A 15,565-nucleotide genomic window follows, 5' to 3' on the forward strand; every position below is an offset into this window, starting at 1 on the left:
AAATCAATCATAAATAAATAAATAAATACACGATCAAATTATACTTAGTCTTATAATTGATAAAAATTATTAATTAAAGTAAATCTGACTATAAATGATTGATAACCTTATATTCCTGACTTGACATGTCGAGATCCTCAATTAACCAAATGATTTAAAAATCAACTATCATGATTCATATGCATGATTAAAGGATAATCTATCTCTCTTAAATGTATACAACATAATACACAAATAGATATTACCGTGCATGGAGATGACCCTTTATTTATTTATTCTTCTGAATGTTGTGAAAATAAAGTCACCAACTACCAGATGCTAGAATAAATTACGATAGCATGACTACTACTGTTCTGCCTAGCATATTTGAGACTCAACAAAGGTGCGTGAGATGTATCTTCATCATTCTCTTGAGGCAGGGATTTGGAGAAGGATCATAGTCTGGAAGGCATGCCTCCGGCAACCACTAGTGTTTCTCCGGTGACGTAGGATGAGTCGTCAGATGCCAGAAAGGCAGCAGCAGACGCCATGTCTTCCGTCGTTCCAAGCCTCTTCAGCAGAGTTTGATCTTCGATGGTCTTCCTCTGCACACAAACAGAGTTCTAATAACAGGAAAAGGAGATCAAAGCCTCCAAGACTTCATGCTGAATGATGACAAGAAATGGGAAGCTTTTCTTTCATTCAGAAGACGAGAGGTTGATATGTCAATCACTTGCACCTAATAAACTGAATGAAAATGGGCTACTTTTCTTTCATGCAGAAGACGTGTGAGGTCGATATGTCAATTACTTGCAAGTAATGAACTAAATGATGAAAACCAAGACTCGTTTTTTTTAGATAGATCCCAAAATAGATGGATAGGACAAAAAGGGCAGCACCTAGTTGCATGAGAAAGCTACTGCAAGATGAGGACAAGATGAGTCATGTTTCAGAGTGATCCTATTACATAAACAATTATTTAAATCGTCATCACAAAATGAGTAGCTTTTAATTTCATGAGAAAATTCATGTTTCAGTGAGATCCTACTAGATAACCAATGCTTTCATTTGGATGATCTGACATGAACCCTAGGAAGCAGGTGGAATATGAAATTGGAAGACAAGACCCGTGCCCCACAAGGTAAGGCAATGAACTGTTGTACTATGGTTAACAGAAAGGTTAGACATGTTGTATGAGACAAGCTTCAAATGCCTTCCCCCAACATGCAAGTTAAACCGGAACATTATTTGTTATCCAATCAGCTTGGAAGTGAATGAACTAAATGGCTAGAGGAAGCACTCTCAAAGCCTCAATAAGGAAGTAGAGAATGCATACAATGGCAGCATTTTTTGTTAGAAAATCAGCAAAATGCGTTGGCACGAATCCAGGAGCTATACAGTTGACACGGGTATCTGGACTCATCTCAGCAGCAAGGGCCTACAAGAAATTCGAAAAAAGTTATAGCATGTACTATGGTATGGATAAGCCAGCGGTAATACATGAATTACTAGCCAATGCTATAGCAATCCTGCACAAAAAAGTGTAATGTTTTTAATACAACCACAAGAGACAGGTAGCCTGACATTTATAACAAGGGTGAAATGCAAGTTTTTTCCACAATCATTATTCTCACACAAGATTAATTTGTTCCAAAATACTACACATATCAATAGATGTTTTATTTGAGTGCAGGCATAAGTTATTCAGCAGATATGCAGAAACACTAAAACCATAAAAAACTCAGAATGGCATTTTTTTGCTTCCGATGCCCATCTAAGTACAACTAAAACCATAAACATTCTCTACTGTGTGCCCACTACACACTACTTATATTATCTAGCCAACAAGAATGTATCATACAAATGGATACATATCCAACATGATTTGTAAAGGTAGATGTCAGAGTATAGGTAACGATGAAAAGGCAACAGTATAGGTAATGATGAAAGATGAATAACTTGTCACCAACACTTGCAAGTAAACCAGAAGCACATACATTGAAACAAGTATATAAAAAAAGATAAGAGAAAAGACAACAGTTTCCCAATTTATGGATGGTCCCAGAAAAAGGAGTACTATCTTTGAAAGACTAGAAAGTGCAACTAGATTTCCAATTGATGTAATCCAGCAAACTGTCTCACAAAAGATGTCAAAGAACTTCCTAATATCACAGTTGAGTTTCCTCAACATCAAGTGCGTAGAAGAATTTGTTCACACTACACATAGATAGTAAAACATTCCTCACGCATCTTCACAACAGGCATCAAGTAGACTAATATTAAGTCAAAAATGGTAATGTTGATCTTATTGACCTGCCCCAGCAATATAATGTAGGAAAAATGTCACTCAGAGGAAATAACAATGAGAAATAGAGAAGTACCTTGGTAAGCCCAAAAAGAGCAGTCTTAGTAACACCATACATGGCCATGGATGCTTGTGGGAGGTAACCTGCAATTGAAGATATAAGGATGATGGACGAGCCCTTCCGCAAGTAAGATGAAGCATCCTGCAAAAGAAACAAAAGTTAATATTTTAACATCAGACTAAAGGAGTGAAACCTCATTAGCATATGCATAACCTGCAGAATAAGGATTGAAGACTTCACATTAATCTCCCAAAGTTTATCAAGAACCGGCTCTTTGGTATCTAAAATGTTTTCCACTGTTGGATTAGCAGCAGCATTCGACACAACTATATCTATGTGGCCATATTTCTGCAACAAAAGTAGAAACAAAAGATCCATCATTAAAAAGAATGACAAACCAGATCAAGTATTACCACACAGAAGAATCAATGATGAAAGATCAAACAAACAAATCTTCAGCAATGAAATCAAGACCTATGAGGAAAATTACTCATTTAAATGCCAAAAGTGACCTCAAATTTAGAAATCTATAAATGTAAGGATCACTGACCAGTGGTGTCTTGTATATATAATAAGGAAGAGAAACATTTTGCTCATTTTGTGTCTGGAGTCAGGATGTTTGATCAAAGAATACAATTTAATAAACCTCCAGTTACATATCAGTTTTCTAACAGGATATAGACTGAAAATAATCTATTCCCTTTTCTCAGCTGTGTCTTACTTCTTTTTCTAATAAGCATCAACTAGACCGTCCCTTGACTTATTAGGATTCAATATAGTTTCAACCAAGGTTTTTAATTTCGAATGATATCGCCCGCTACCGGACAGTACCGTCGATTGCGGCTGTTTCCTCCCCGTTGCCATCCGAAATCAGTCGGTGACGATCGATTTCGACCGTCACTGCCCGCTACCAAGCGGTATTAGCTAAGGGAGAAGAAAAGGGAGAACCTAGAGATCCGACGCCGCTCTCCCTCGACGATCCCGATCCGTCGCTGCCCTCCCTCGCCGGACGCCGTAGATGAGATGTCGCCTCCTCCGTGTCTGAGACGACTAGGCCTCGACATCGTCGGCGACTTCTCCTAATCCGTACGGGGAGAAGAATCCTCGACAACATTGCCGAGGCTTCGCGGGGAGAAGAAACAAGACGACATCGCCCTTTTTTTATTTTTTAACCTTATTATTATTATTATTATTATTATTATTATTATTATTATTTTATATATATATATATATATACACACACACACACACACACAGCGGTATGCCACAGCTGACTGCTCGGTATACTCGTACCGTACTGTCACGACCTTAGCTGGAATTGCCTAAGGCGTGCGGCACCCTTGCGGCCAAAGATGCGAACTTAGCTTGCGTTGCCTAAGTCGCGAGTCACTCTTGCGGCAAAGACGCGAACTTAGCTTGCGTTGCCTAAGTCGCGCTTCGCCCTTGCGATCTTGCTCCGCAAGGATCAGCCCACTTTGTAACCTCTCGCAGGTCCCGAAGGACCTGTAAAAGAGAAAGAGAGTTAGATCGAAAGAACGAGCAACGGACAAGTCCCGAAGTCTCGCGAAAAGGAAAGCTTTACAAGCAATTCGTCGAACACCTTGTGTGCACAAGAGAAAAGAGGGAGAGGGAGAAAAACAAGGCTTTCAAGGATGAACGAACAGCTGCAAGCCCACAAACAGCCGCTCACCTGGTCCCGGACGCAACACCAAGTTCCCGTAAAGGTCATGTGCGAACTTGCGAAAGAGTGTTCAATGCCCGGTATATAACCGAAGCCCCATCCAGCCCTGTGCCACCCGGGGGGTTCCTGGGGTCTGAGATGGCTGACATTTTGGTGAGCGGAGGCAGCTCTCCGCTCACCTCCCGCGGCACGCGAAAACGGAGCTGTTTTGGGCTGTTTTGGGGCTGTTTTGCTCGGTTCGGTGAGCGGTCGCTTTGCAACGCTGCAGCTTGTTCGAACTTACATATTTACAAGCAAAATGACCCAAAACCATAAGAAAACATGCTGTTAAGCAGCTGTACATGCAGGTGTGAGCGACGAACGGTTCGTTGAACGGAGTTGTTGCGGGTGCGCGACGACCGTTCGTGACAGTACTGTACCAAGCTGAGCTCGATACGGTACGAAATTATGAACATTGGTTTCAACTGTCTTACTTGGAGATCACTCTAACAAGGATTCCTCATTCCTCAAAGAAAGGAAAAAATAAAATTACAGTTCTGAATGGACAGCCACTTAATGATACTGTGCCAGCCATTCATGACAGATAACAAACACTTCTTGCATTTATTAACTTTTGTTTCTGAAGACAGCAGAATTATATGTATTATTTGTTTTCTTTTTCCCCTACAAGTTCTATAATCGATCAGATCTGAGAATTTTCTTCTGGTATATCATCAGTTTTGACACAAGAACTTCCGAGCTAGATGAGTTGTTGCAATTAGTGGATTCATACCCTTTTCTCAGTTGTTTCCTACTAAAAGAACATAAACCTTGCGAATGCAGGTGGCCTAGCGAGGGTCAATATACGTAGTGTTACCTCTAATATTTAGAAAGGATATTTGCAGGACGTAAACCCTGGTCTCCCAAGACACAAAGGAGGAACCTTATTGTTGTACCAAGGTCTGCCCTCGGCTACGACCTACTACTCTTTCTAATAGCATCAACTTGACCATCATTGACTTATTAGGACTAGTATCAGCTGCCTGAAAATGGAGACCATTCTAGCAAGGATTCCCAAAAGAAACTAGGATATAGACTTCTGTCTAAGCAACCACTGATGATACTATATCAGCCATTCATGACGGACAATAAACATTTATGTGGACAGCATAATTATATGTATTGCTTCTTTTCTTTTTTTTTCACTATCAGCCATTCATGATCTGAGAATTTTCCTCTGGGATATCATTAATTTTGACACAAAGTTCCAAGATATCAAGTCACTACTTCTCTAGATGCGTTTTTGTAATTTCCGGACTCCTGCATGTGGACTAAATATAAATTACTCAGCAAGTCAACCTAACATACGTTTGACAAGGTGTCTTCATTAGGACGCAGTAATAGGTAATTATATTGTGATAAACAAGGAAATTTAAAAGCATTATTTTGTGATAAACAAGGTGTCTTCACAGGGGAGGTATTTAAAAGCATTATTTTGTGATAAACAAGGAAATTATACTATAGTTTCCATCTCCAGCCAAATTTCTTGATTAAGAACAAAAGAAACCCAGTAAAATCAAATAGGTTTTCTCTTTCCCGATAAATCAAACGATAATGAAATTATTTAGGGTTTCCGATCATTCAAGGAGGAGGAGGAACAAGAGGAAGAGGAAGAGCATCACCTGAACGGTCTTCTCGATGAGATCCTTCCGATGCTGGGGATTGGAGACATGGCAGACAACCCCCATCGCTTCGATCCCCTTCGAACGGAGCATTTCCACGGCCTCATCGACGTTCTTCTGCTCGCCCCGCCAAGACAAGATTCGCATAACCATCAAGAACCAAAACTTTAGTGAGAGATAGAGAGAGGAAGGGAGACGGAGCGGACCTGCTTCCGGGAGGAGACGACGACGGCAGCGCCTTCGAGGCCCAAGCGCTGGGCGATGGCGAAGCCGATGCCCTGGGTGGAGGCCGTCACGATCGCCACTTTGCCCTCTAATCTCCCCTTCGCATCCATGTCGCTCCAGTGGTGCCTCGATACGGTACAGGCGAAGCTAATAAATGCACCCCAAGGTTGCGCATGTCCCTACCAAGTCGTAATTTTTATATTTATCTTTATATATATTTATATATATATATATATATAATATACTAAGTAAAAAAAAAGTGTCTATATATGCTTAAAAATATCATTCTATTATATATATTAGTAAATAAAGTGTCATCGGAGAACACAATTTTGTGAGAGATTCGAGGCCAATATTCTAACAAATATATCTCAGGCTCTGATGGTGCCTACCTCCAGTCCACTTATCAAATAATAGGTGAAATCAAGGGATGCCAAAATGAAACATGAGATCAAGTGTCCAGTCCTATGTTACATGTACAACAAGACCTGATCCATAAATATTCTTTTCGGTACAATTGACACCCCATGGAGGACAAATATTACCAAGAATGAAAAACCATAAAAATCGTGAGCTCCAACGTAACCAGTTCCTCATGGAGAAGCACATGCTTGTCACCAACTTTTGCGGCTCCAAAGAGTCGATCTTCTATGTCAAAGGGGAAGTACCATCAGTCATATGGATTTCTAAACCTATTTAAGAGTTCTGGGATGTCGTATGCCAGCATATCATCCACAGCCTGTATCATTTTGTGCCTCAGCTTTTCAAACTTGTCGATGTTGTATCCATTCAACACCTCTCTGAAGTGCTCCACGTCAGGGAAGTCCCCTGGTGGCAAATGAAACTCCTTCTGAACCTGCTCAATACACCAGCATTTTTTACTACAAGAATCTCAACAGCTCGATGTAGATATGTCTTAGGTGGTAAAAGAACGATCTTACAGAGAATGACACAGGACAGCTCACCTTTACAAACTCATCTTCGAGGTTGTCGACGAGCCTCTGCTGAGCCTTGGCCTTGCCCATCATTGATGGCATCTCTTTCTTCAGATGACTAATTATGTAGGCATGAATCTTAGCTGCTCTTGCACGCTTAACGAATTCGTTGATCTAAAACAGGACATAGTACATAATGAACAAGAAAGAGTAGGTAACAGCAGAGATGTTCTGAACATTTCGGTGACTTTGCTTACACGGCGGTCACAAGCTTTCTTTGGTATGTCTTTAAGATCAGAAAGCAGATCATCTTGCTCTCTCACAAACAACTCCTTTCCGATTGGACCGCTTGCTGCTTCATTTACTGGCTTGTCATTGAATGACCTGTACATTTGAAACAGAAAAGTTATGATAAGACAATAATCTTGAATGCTGATAAACTTGATGTAATCATCTTGCAGTTTGGAGCTAAAATATGCACCCTCATATCATGGAGGACCATCAAATTCTCAAAAATGTAAGAGTTGTGCCTGAACTACGTTGTATTGAGAGATTACCCAATATAAACTCGCATAACTTCAGGCGTATTAAGAACTTTTCCAAGAGACCACAACAATGCCCCGTAGACTCTCATAAGCTGATGTATGAGGCAAAAAAACATGTTCATCAAACTTTGGTAGCATGATAAAAATTTATTTGGAAATGGCTAAAATATTAAGAGGTTACATGCTGATGAAAGATTGCAGAGGTCATATCATATAGCTAGAATTTTCACCTGTTGAGTGTCAACTTGGTCTGCCTTGTTCAGTACTACACGTATTTTGTCATCATGGCCATGCAGAGATCCAATAACACGCTTAAACTCATCGCTGATATCAAGTTTATAAGGATCGAACAGGAGAAGGATAAGGTCACACTTTGCTGCAAACCAAGATGTCACCCCAGTGAAGTCATAACTGCGCTGCGTTCGTTGTTTCTCTCCAGATAAGACCCCAGGAGTATCAATGAAATTAATGTGCTCCAGAAGCTTCACAAACAAAAAGTTTAGTTTGTTTGTGAATCACGATGGCAGGAACAGATTTCCATATTAAGACTAAAGATAAAATCATACTGGATGTGGCATCTGAGAACACTCAAACTTTGATAGAAAGCCGGTTCCATATGCAGTCAGACCGTGGTAAGGCATATGTGCTTGAACAGCAATAGTATTTCCAGGAATACTCCTCTCATCTGGCCCTGACTGCATAATAGCATAAAACTAGCAAATAAAACCATGTTCTAAAAGATCTAAAGTGCCATTGTCACCATATAATACAAAGATTTCAGGACAGAAGAATGTGAGAGCTGTCGATAAGGAAACCAGAAGACATATCCATATCTGATCAGCACAACCTTATATTCTACAGGACTTGCTAAATGCTTTATGAGACTGTCCTAAGATCATGGCTGAATGATCATGATCTCATGATCACCAATCCATTCAGCATTAGATGTCTGTATTGCTGGGGATTGAAGCATTTACTTCTTAGTACATGCTAACAAGTGTAAAGATCCAATTCAGCAGAAGAAAAGAACAGGATGCCCTTTAACAACAACCAAAAAGAACCAAATAAATGATAAAATAAGACATAAAATAAGAGGAAAACAATCACAAGCAAGCCTCATACCTAGCTAGTATGGAATTTAACTTGCAGAACAAAGATGAAATTGCATATTCATCCCTTTACAAAAACTGCAAATTAATATCTAGCCATATATGCCCCTGGAACTATTGAAAGAAAATATCTCTTTGCAGGGGTATATATATGATAACCCTGTCAACATATATTCCTTTAGGAATTAAATCTAAATGCCTTATGGTTTTGGAGGGTATCTAAGATACTTGCAACTTTTAAGTAAATATAAATCTTTGAAACTTGGCTTTGGTATATATGTGATTGTCCCAAACCACAAGGAAAAGAGCAAAAGAAGCACCAACTTACTGTAACAACAACGAATCTATCAGTTGTAGGTTCTGGTCCAATATGAGCACCTGTGAGAATTAAGATCAATGGAAATGAATTCGTAATACTGTTGCTAAAATAAAATTAATAATGAGAATGTATCTCTCAATGCACCTGGATAACTAGATTGAAGTAGATGTTTAATGAATGTTGTCTTTCCGGTAGAATATTGACCCAATAGCATAACCATGGGCTTGGCATCAAAATCACTATTTGTCTGCAGAAGAAAAATCATTTGTCAGGTCAACATTAGAGCATGAAGTCTTTTACTATTTTGTCTAAATTCAGTGAAGAAGATCTCCTAAATGTGGTCGAAGTTTAATATCTGCCAAAATCTGTGACAGAAGAGATTCTGGAATTAAACCTTACCAGCAAAGGAGAAACAAACTCATTGAATTGATATGCAACTTCCAAAGGCTTCAGTTTCTCGATATATAATTTCTTCAAACCATCAATAATAGAGGTAACTGAACTTAGAGGGACCTAGAAACAAATACGATTGCACGATTGTCATCAGTAGAACAAAATAGATGTCAGACTAGTGTACAACAAGTTTGACCCTAAAAGATACCTTCTTCGATGCTTTTGAGTTAAACCACGCAGCTGATGCTGGTAATAGGTGCTGTGGAGATGCTGAAACATCATCAGAAATTTCAGATAGCTAAAGCAATACGCACCAGAAATTTTTGAGAATTCTAAAATAAAGATCCCTACCATCTAAACGATGATCACTTTTCTTTGCCGAGCGCTTAGATTTCTACAAAATGGTCATTGCAATCGGTTAGTGTCTGATATTCACATTACAAAATTTCAAGTTAGAAGGCTAATAACTGACGTACAGCTAGCAGAGCATCCAAACCTTCCATCACTGGAAGTTTTAAGTTCTCCAAGTCTGTTGTGAGAAGTGATGCATACAAACAACAATATCAGTGTCTATTACAAAATGTAACAGAGCTAAAAGCTTTTTGGTCCACAGTCTAACCTGCATGACTCAGTACATCTGGAGTAATCTCATATCCTGCCTGAGCCAGTGCAACAAGCTGTCCATTTGCAAAGGAAAATTAGCAACTGCCTAATATGTTCTCTAGTATAAAGACATCCAAGGCAAAACCTGCATGGCACTGATGAAATCTAGGAGATCAAGAAAACCCTGCCGCTTAGAGTCAGCAATGGCCCAAACCTTCAGAGAAAATTTAGAATGTCAATGAAAAGCACATGTAGCCTAACTACATGGGACAGATGAAAATGATTATACCACGCTACGATGTGAATACAAGAAAAATATGCTTTGATTAACAAAAAGAAAAGTGCCACGCGCTAATTGCTAATGAGTTACTTTACTATTTGGTTTACATTTTAAACAATATAAGGACAAAATGAAATCCAACATTAACATCAAGATCAATTGTTTATGTCAACAGATGGTATATATGTTGATAAATAATATGCTGTTACATAGAACCAACTCATTCAGTATTTAGTCAACCTAATAATTGATTTGTAGCCAACAATGAAAGCAGCCGTCAAAGCAATCTAGGATGCTGACATACTATTTAGCATTTTCCTGTTTGTGGTCAAATGCCACTTTTAGATTTAGACTAACATTTGCAACACAGGCAAAGTGGTTAATGGTGTATGATTATAGGCAAAAAACAAGGATTTATTGAAGACACATGTTGGTGCTAAAATTTAGATCACAAGATGCCAAAACGTCATGCTTTAGAAAGCCAGAAAAAAAAAAATCAACAAGCTTTCATAACAAGGTTCCCAAAAATTGTAGGGAAGAATATGAAAGACTCAAGAAGTCAGAAGATTTAATAAGAATAATTCATCAGTAAGGTTGAGCCTTATTGAAAGATTAGGATAAGACATAATGTTAATAAAAAAGAAACCATCAAGAAAAATTGGACCAGTAATAGCAAATAAGTACGATAAAGTTTACAGTTAAACTACTATCTATATTCATGGACAAGATTCCTAGATTGCTAAAAGTTAGTTAGTAATTATTCTTATTTAAGTAAATATCATCAAGTGTTTTAACTTTTGGCCATCCTGAAACTAAAACCAGATAATCAATCTTGCTTTCATCTATACATGAAGTCATTTCTTTTCTCTTTTTTTTTTTAGTTTGCAGACACAAAGAATTTCGGATCTACTGCTGGGCTTTATGGAAGACCTTCAAACCATTCATGGACTACATACATGTAACTCAGCTTGCAACAGAAATTCTCTGCAAAAGCATACAGGTAAGTGAACAAAAGTCACGATGATGATAAATAAGTGGCTTAGCAGGTAAGTGAACCATCCATAACAGCACAGATCATGAGCAGGTAATCATAAAGCTTTCTTTTTATTTAGTTGCAACATAAATTTAGAAAAGTTAAAAGTTCATTTATAATTCCTAGAACATTCTGTGTGTGCCTAAACACACCTCAGCCACAGAATTGATCACCTTGTATATAATCAGAGGAATATAGCCGCAATTTTCATGGCCCTTTTATCATCAATCCAATAGTAGTGTACTCTCAACGACCATATTCAATGTCCGAAATTTTTGAAGGTTCCTCGAGGAAGTTGCCTAGTGGCAGACAATCACCACTGAATTTAACCCTACAATAATCATGCAATTGCCACAGAATGGAATCTTTTGGCAGTTCTTGAACAAACAATGTTGTAGAATCACTATATAGAACACACCACATTCATAGTATCCTATCGTAAACCATCATTGCAAGTTCAAAATCTGCGGAAAACGCACTCGGAAGGGCGATATATCGAATTGCAAAGGGATCGAATTTGCAACAAAAAATTACATTCAACGGGAAATGGAACGATTTAATAGCAAAGAGAGAATGGGGTGGTGAATTCGAACTGGGTCGAAACCTGCTTAAGCTCGGGCCGAGACAGCTTCGACATGGCGAAGAACTTGAGGGCGTCGCTCCCCGTGATGCGCCCGTCCCCATCTGAACCTCCGAGAAAGAACAACAAAGGACATCAGGGAATAACAGAAGAAGAAGAAGAAGAAGAAGAAACTACAGAATGGCAGGGAAGAAGGGATCAAGATGTCGACCCTTGTCGGCGTAGGCGAACCACTGCTGGTAGATCTTCTGCTGCTCCTTCGAGCAAGAAGCCCTCGAAGACGCCATCAGATTCATGGCGGGGTTTCCAGAGATGGGTCTCGGACGAGGGAAAGGAGGGCGACTTCCGGGGGAGGAGGAGCCCTTCCTTTGCCTCTGCTTTCCAAGCGGCGGGAAGCAAAATAGAGGCGTTCGTGTGGTCGAGGTGGGACCAAACGACAAAGGCGGTGGGGCCGGACGCTACCGCCCTCGAATCGGGAGCTGCTTGCCAACAGTTGTAAGCGTCAACCCGCGAAAGAAGGACATGCATCACCGTCCGTTCTATCAGGATATGCGGTGGCTGCTTTAATAAATGTGTATCTATCTTGATCGCGCTTTTACAAGTCACGATCACGGAAAGATTGACGATTGATGATCCACTAGATCTGAGCATGCGGTGGGTGCTTTAATAAATGTGCATCTATCTTGATTGCCCGATCACGAAAGATCGATATATTCCATCTTATATTTGAAATTTATTTTCCGTAAGAAATAATTTTGTCCATTGAAATTGACGATTTTGTCTATTGCCTCAAGAAAGCACGTAAAAATCAGTATTTTCCGTAAAGCTCTCACCTATCTATTTATTTATTCTCGTAGAGAGTCTCATTTTATCTTACTTTACGATTTTACCTTTATATAAGTCAGCTTTTTAATTTCCTCTCAAACAAGAGACTATAGATCACCAATGTGCACCCATCAAACTAATTCATACGGATGATTATAATCACAATACAACTTTATTGGCTCAAGTAGCAAGAAGACAAAAAAATAAAAGATGATCGGACTTGAGTTGGAACCTAAATCTCTTATTCGTAGTGTTTTTTCTTAGTTATTTTTCGAGCAAATTGTGGCTTCTTCATCAATTCCATCATCACGGTGAGTGGCATCGAGGTAGATAGTTTGTGAAATAGAGGAGTATTCACAAGACTACGAAGTCAATGCTATCCACAATGGTCTACAAGCTACAGATCAAATCTGTAATCGTTTCGGTAAGCAACCCTTTTTTTTCTCTTGCACCAAAAATATATGTTTTTTTTTATATTTTGAATGGATTATATGTAGCTTCAAATTGATCGTACCTGATGAAGCTTTTAATTTCGCGTGCAGGTCTGTGTACCAGAGACCACGACGACAGGAATCTGCAAGCAAGCTATTGATTGCATCTTTGATGCACTCTTTCTTTCATTTGCCTTCCCCTTCTTTCTCGACTGCAATGAATGATAAAGTCTGGTGGTGCTCTACGAAGGGACAAAAGACTCTACTTGTTATTAATGCAGTCATACTATTTATTACAGCCTTTCAGAATCTTCTTCCCCCCCCGCCCCTCATAAGAAGAAAAATATATCCCTATGCATAAAGTGCAAAAGAAAAAGAACATTGATCAATAGTGGGACCTTGGTCAACCCTCCTGCGATAGGGGAGGGCCAGATCGTTTGACATGCCAGATGAAAAGGTTGGATAAAATTCTATTTTGATTTGTGATGCTGTCATAGATCTCATGGACTAGTTTTGCTTTTTGTTTTTTTCCCTACTAGATTGACATGCAAACGTCAAGTCAAACAAACCAATATTTTATTTTATCTTATCCTATCTACCTCTATAAACTCTTCAATGTCAACAGACTATTTAAAGAAAGAAATTTCTATGAGATACATCTTTGATCTTCACACCATCAGTAGTCATTTGTCCGAGAGTTTTCCTCTGTTGAAGGATGGAAGTCCTTAACCCATGCAGTGTCTTTCTGCACCCATCTAATCAGCAGCCCGGTCATGGGAAACAAGAATCAGTAGTAGGTCCTCCGACCAGCTGCTTATAAATGGGAGGTCATTGAATGGGGATCACATGCACCTGCTACTATACTTAAGGCCTCTTCAAGCATCTCTGTGCTCCACAGCAGCACTCCAGTTATTGGCCTTAAAGACACACCAACTGACCACCCTTCCCCCTCCTGTTATAAGAGGGGGTTGGCTTTGGCTCACCACGATTCACTGCCCATGCCATGGAGAGCCCGACCAAGTCTGTGCTCCTCCTTGCTCTTCTCCTCGCCACCATTGTCGTGCAGCTCGAGGGAAGAAACATCCACAGCGAGCCTAAACCCTACAAGCCTCAAAACTTCTTCGGGTTCGGTGGCGTCTTCGGCACTCCCGGGCTTCCCTTGGGTCCTCAGTTTGGGTTCGGAGGTCCTGCCTTCGGCTCCATCCCCACCATTGGAAGTATCCCGGGGATGCCCGGCGGAGGGCTCATAGGACGTGGAGGTGCAAAGCCATGATGTGATGAGCTGGGGTTGTCTCGGTTAATGTTCTCCGGTGTGCTGTAAGCTTATCGATAGCTTATTATGGTGGTGTTTGTCCTAGGTTTAGTAGTCTGCTGTTTGCTCAGTGTTTTGTTACGTTTATCATAGCGTGTTAGGTTGTGACATGTAGCTTGTTATCCTTAGAAAATGTACTCGGCTTGATGTCTTCTCATGGATCTGTCTATGTGTGAAAGAGGGAGAGAGAGGATTAAGGTGTGCACGAAATGACCCACTTCCACCGAGGGAGATATGTGACTGTCTGTGACCGACACATTAGAATCGTTGCCGTTGTGCCTGTTGGAGCAAAGCTGACCGTGGCGAGACCTGTGTCAGCGGGCCCAAAGTAAGATCCATTGGCTCAGCCAACAGGCAGCTGCCATGTCATCGGACGGCCTTTAACACCCCTGTGGTACAAGCCAGAGATGCTGATGTGGGCCCCATTGGCTCAGTCAACAGGGAGCTGCCAAGTCATCGGACGGCCTTTAACATTCCTGTGGTACAAGCCACAGATGCTGATGTGGGCCCCATTGGCTCAGTCAACAGGCAGCTGCCATGTCCTCGGACGGCCTCTAACATCTGTGGTCCAAGCCAGAGATGATGATGTGAGCCCCATTGGCTCAGTCAACAGGCAGCTGCCAAGTCATCGGACGGCCTTTAACATCCCTGTGGTACAAGCCACAGATACTGATGTGGGCCCCATTGGCTCAGTCAACAGGCAGCTGCCATGTCCTCGGACGGCCTCTAAAATCTGTGGTCCAAGCCAGAGATGCTGCTGATGTGAGCCCCATTGGCTCAGTCAACAGGCAGCTGCCGTGTCACTGGACGGCCTTTAACATCCCCATGGTTCAAAACGGAGATACCGAGCGTGGGCTCCACTGGCTCACGCAACAGACCGCTGCCATGTCACTGGACGTGGGATCCATTGGTCGGTCAACAGGCAGCTGCCACGTCATCCGACGGCCTTTGATTAAGGATATCCAACAATACTAATAAGCATATGAGTAGTAGTGCTTCCAATAAGTCTGACAAATATATTAGCCCCAGTGGCGATGTCATACAATGCAATTGCTACAAGCCAATAACATATAATATATATTCTCTCCACTTAGATGCATACTAATATACATCGATCCATATTAATATAATCTAAATTATTATTATCATGGAATCAGAAATATTTTAAAAATATATTATGATATCTTCGTGTGTGTGTGTATATATATATATATATATATATATATATATATATATATATATATATATATATATATATATATATATATATATATATATATATATTTGA

General features: G+C 40.2%; 2 protein-coding genes across 3 annotated transcripts; both read right to left on the reverse strand.

Annotated features, from left to right (window-relative positions):
• Positions 1 to 184: 184 nt before the first annotated feature.
• LOC103977242 (short-chain dehydrogenase/reductase SDRA) lies at positions 185 to 6,061 on the reverse strand. The gene is made up of 6 exons (XM_009392705.3): positions 5,894 to 6,061; positions 5,688 to 5,804; positions 2,559 to 2,693; positions 2,361 to 2,486; positions 1,316 to 1,417; positions 185 to 584 (listed from the first exon to the last, which is right to left on the reverse strand). The coding sequence occupies exons 1-6, from the start codon at positions 6,020 to 6,022 to the stop codon at positions 435 to 437; spliced, it is 759 nt and encodes a 252-aa protein (XP_009390980.2). The 5' UTR covers positions 6,023 to 6,061; the 3' UTR covers positions 185 to 434.
• A 290-nt stretch (positions 6,062 to 6,351) lies between these two features.
• Positions 6,352 to 12,063, reverse strand: LOC135614835 (EH domain-containing protein 1-like). 2 transcript variants are annotated; one of them, XM_065112614.1, is made up of 16 exons: positions 11,921 to 12,063; positions 11,734 to 11,813; positions 9,962 to 10,030; positions 9,833 to 9,890; positions 9,690 to 9,742; positions 9,565 to 9,607; positions 9,422 to 9,483; positions 9,220 to 9,333; positions 8,965 to 9,067; positions 8,830 to 8,879; positions 7,959 to 8,087; positions 7,623 to 7,874; positions 7,405 to 7,484; positions 7,105 to 7,231; positions 6,878 to 7,021; positions 6,352 to 6,768 (listed from the first exon to the last, which is right to left on the reverse strand). In XM_065112614.1, exons 1-16 carry the CDS (start codon positions 12,003 to 12,005, stop codon positions 6,583 to 6,585), a joined length of 1,635 nt encoding a protein of 544 aa, XP_064968686.1. In that variant the 5' UTR covers positions 12,006 to 12,063; the 3' UTR covers positions 6,352 to 6,582. The 2 variants fall into 2 exon arrangements, with proteins under 2 accessions (XP_064968686.1, XP_064968697.1); XM_065112625.1 differs by lacking the exon at positions 9,565 to 9,607 and having other exon boundaries at positions 9,422 to 9,511; positions 9,675 to 9,742.
• Between the last annotated feature and the right edge of the window lie 3,502 nt (positions 12,064 to 15,565).

This window comes from Musa acuminata, chromosome BXJ1-3 (assembly GCF_036884655.1).
Source record: "Musa acuminata AAA Group cultivar baxijiao chromosome BXJ1-3, Cavendish_Baxijiao_AAA, whole genome shotgun sequence".
Lineage (NCBI taxonomy): Eukaryota > Viridiplantae > Streptophyta > Magnoliopsida > Zingiberales > Musaceae > Musa > Musa acuminata.

What these genes read in the sequence shown, in the direction of transcription:
- LOC135614835 (XM_065112614.1), bottom strand. Translation starts at nt 12,005, where the DNA reads ATGAATCTGATGGCGTCTTCGAGGGCTTCTTGCTCGAAGGAGCAGCAG. An exon ending in ACTCAAAAGCATCGAAGAAG is followed by an intron (nt 9,334 to 9,421) that starts GTATCTTTTAGG and finishes ATTTGTTTCTAG; the next exon opens with GTCCCTCTAAGTTCAGTTAC. An exon ending in ACTTCAATCTAGTTATCCAG is followed by an intron (nt 8,880 to 8,964) that starts GTGCATTGAGAG and finishes TAATTCTCACAG; the next exon opens with GTGCTCATATTGGACCAGAA.
- LOC103977242 (XM_009392705.3), bottom strand. Translation starts at nt 6,022, where the DNA reads ATGGATGCGAAGGGGAGATTAGAGGGCAAAGTGGCGATCGTGACGGCC. An exon ending in CTCTTTTTGGGCTTACCAAG is followed by an intron (nt 1,418 to 2,360) that starts GTACTTCTCTAT and finishes AATTTCTTGTAG; the next exon opens with GCCCTTGCTGCTGAGATGAG. An exon ending in TAACAAAAAATGCTGCCATT is followed by an intron (nt 585 to 1,315) that starts GTATGCATTCTC and finishes GTTTGTGTGCAG; the next exon opens with AGGAAGACCATCGAAGATCA.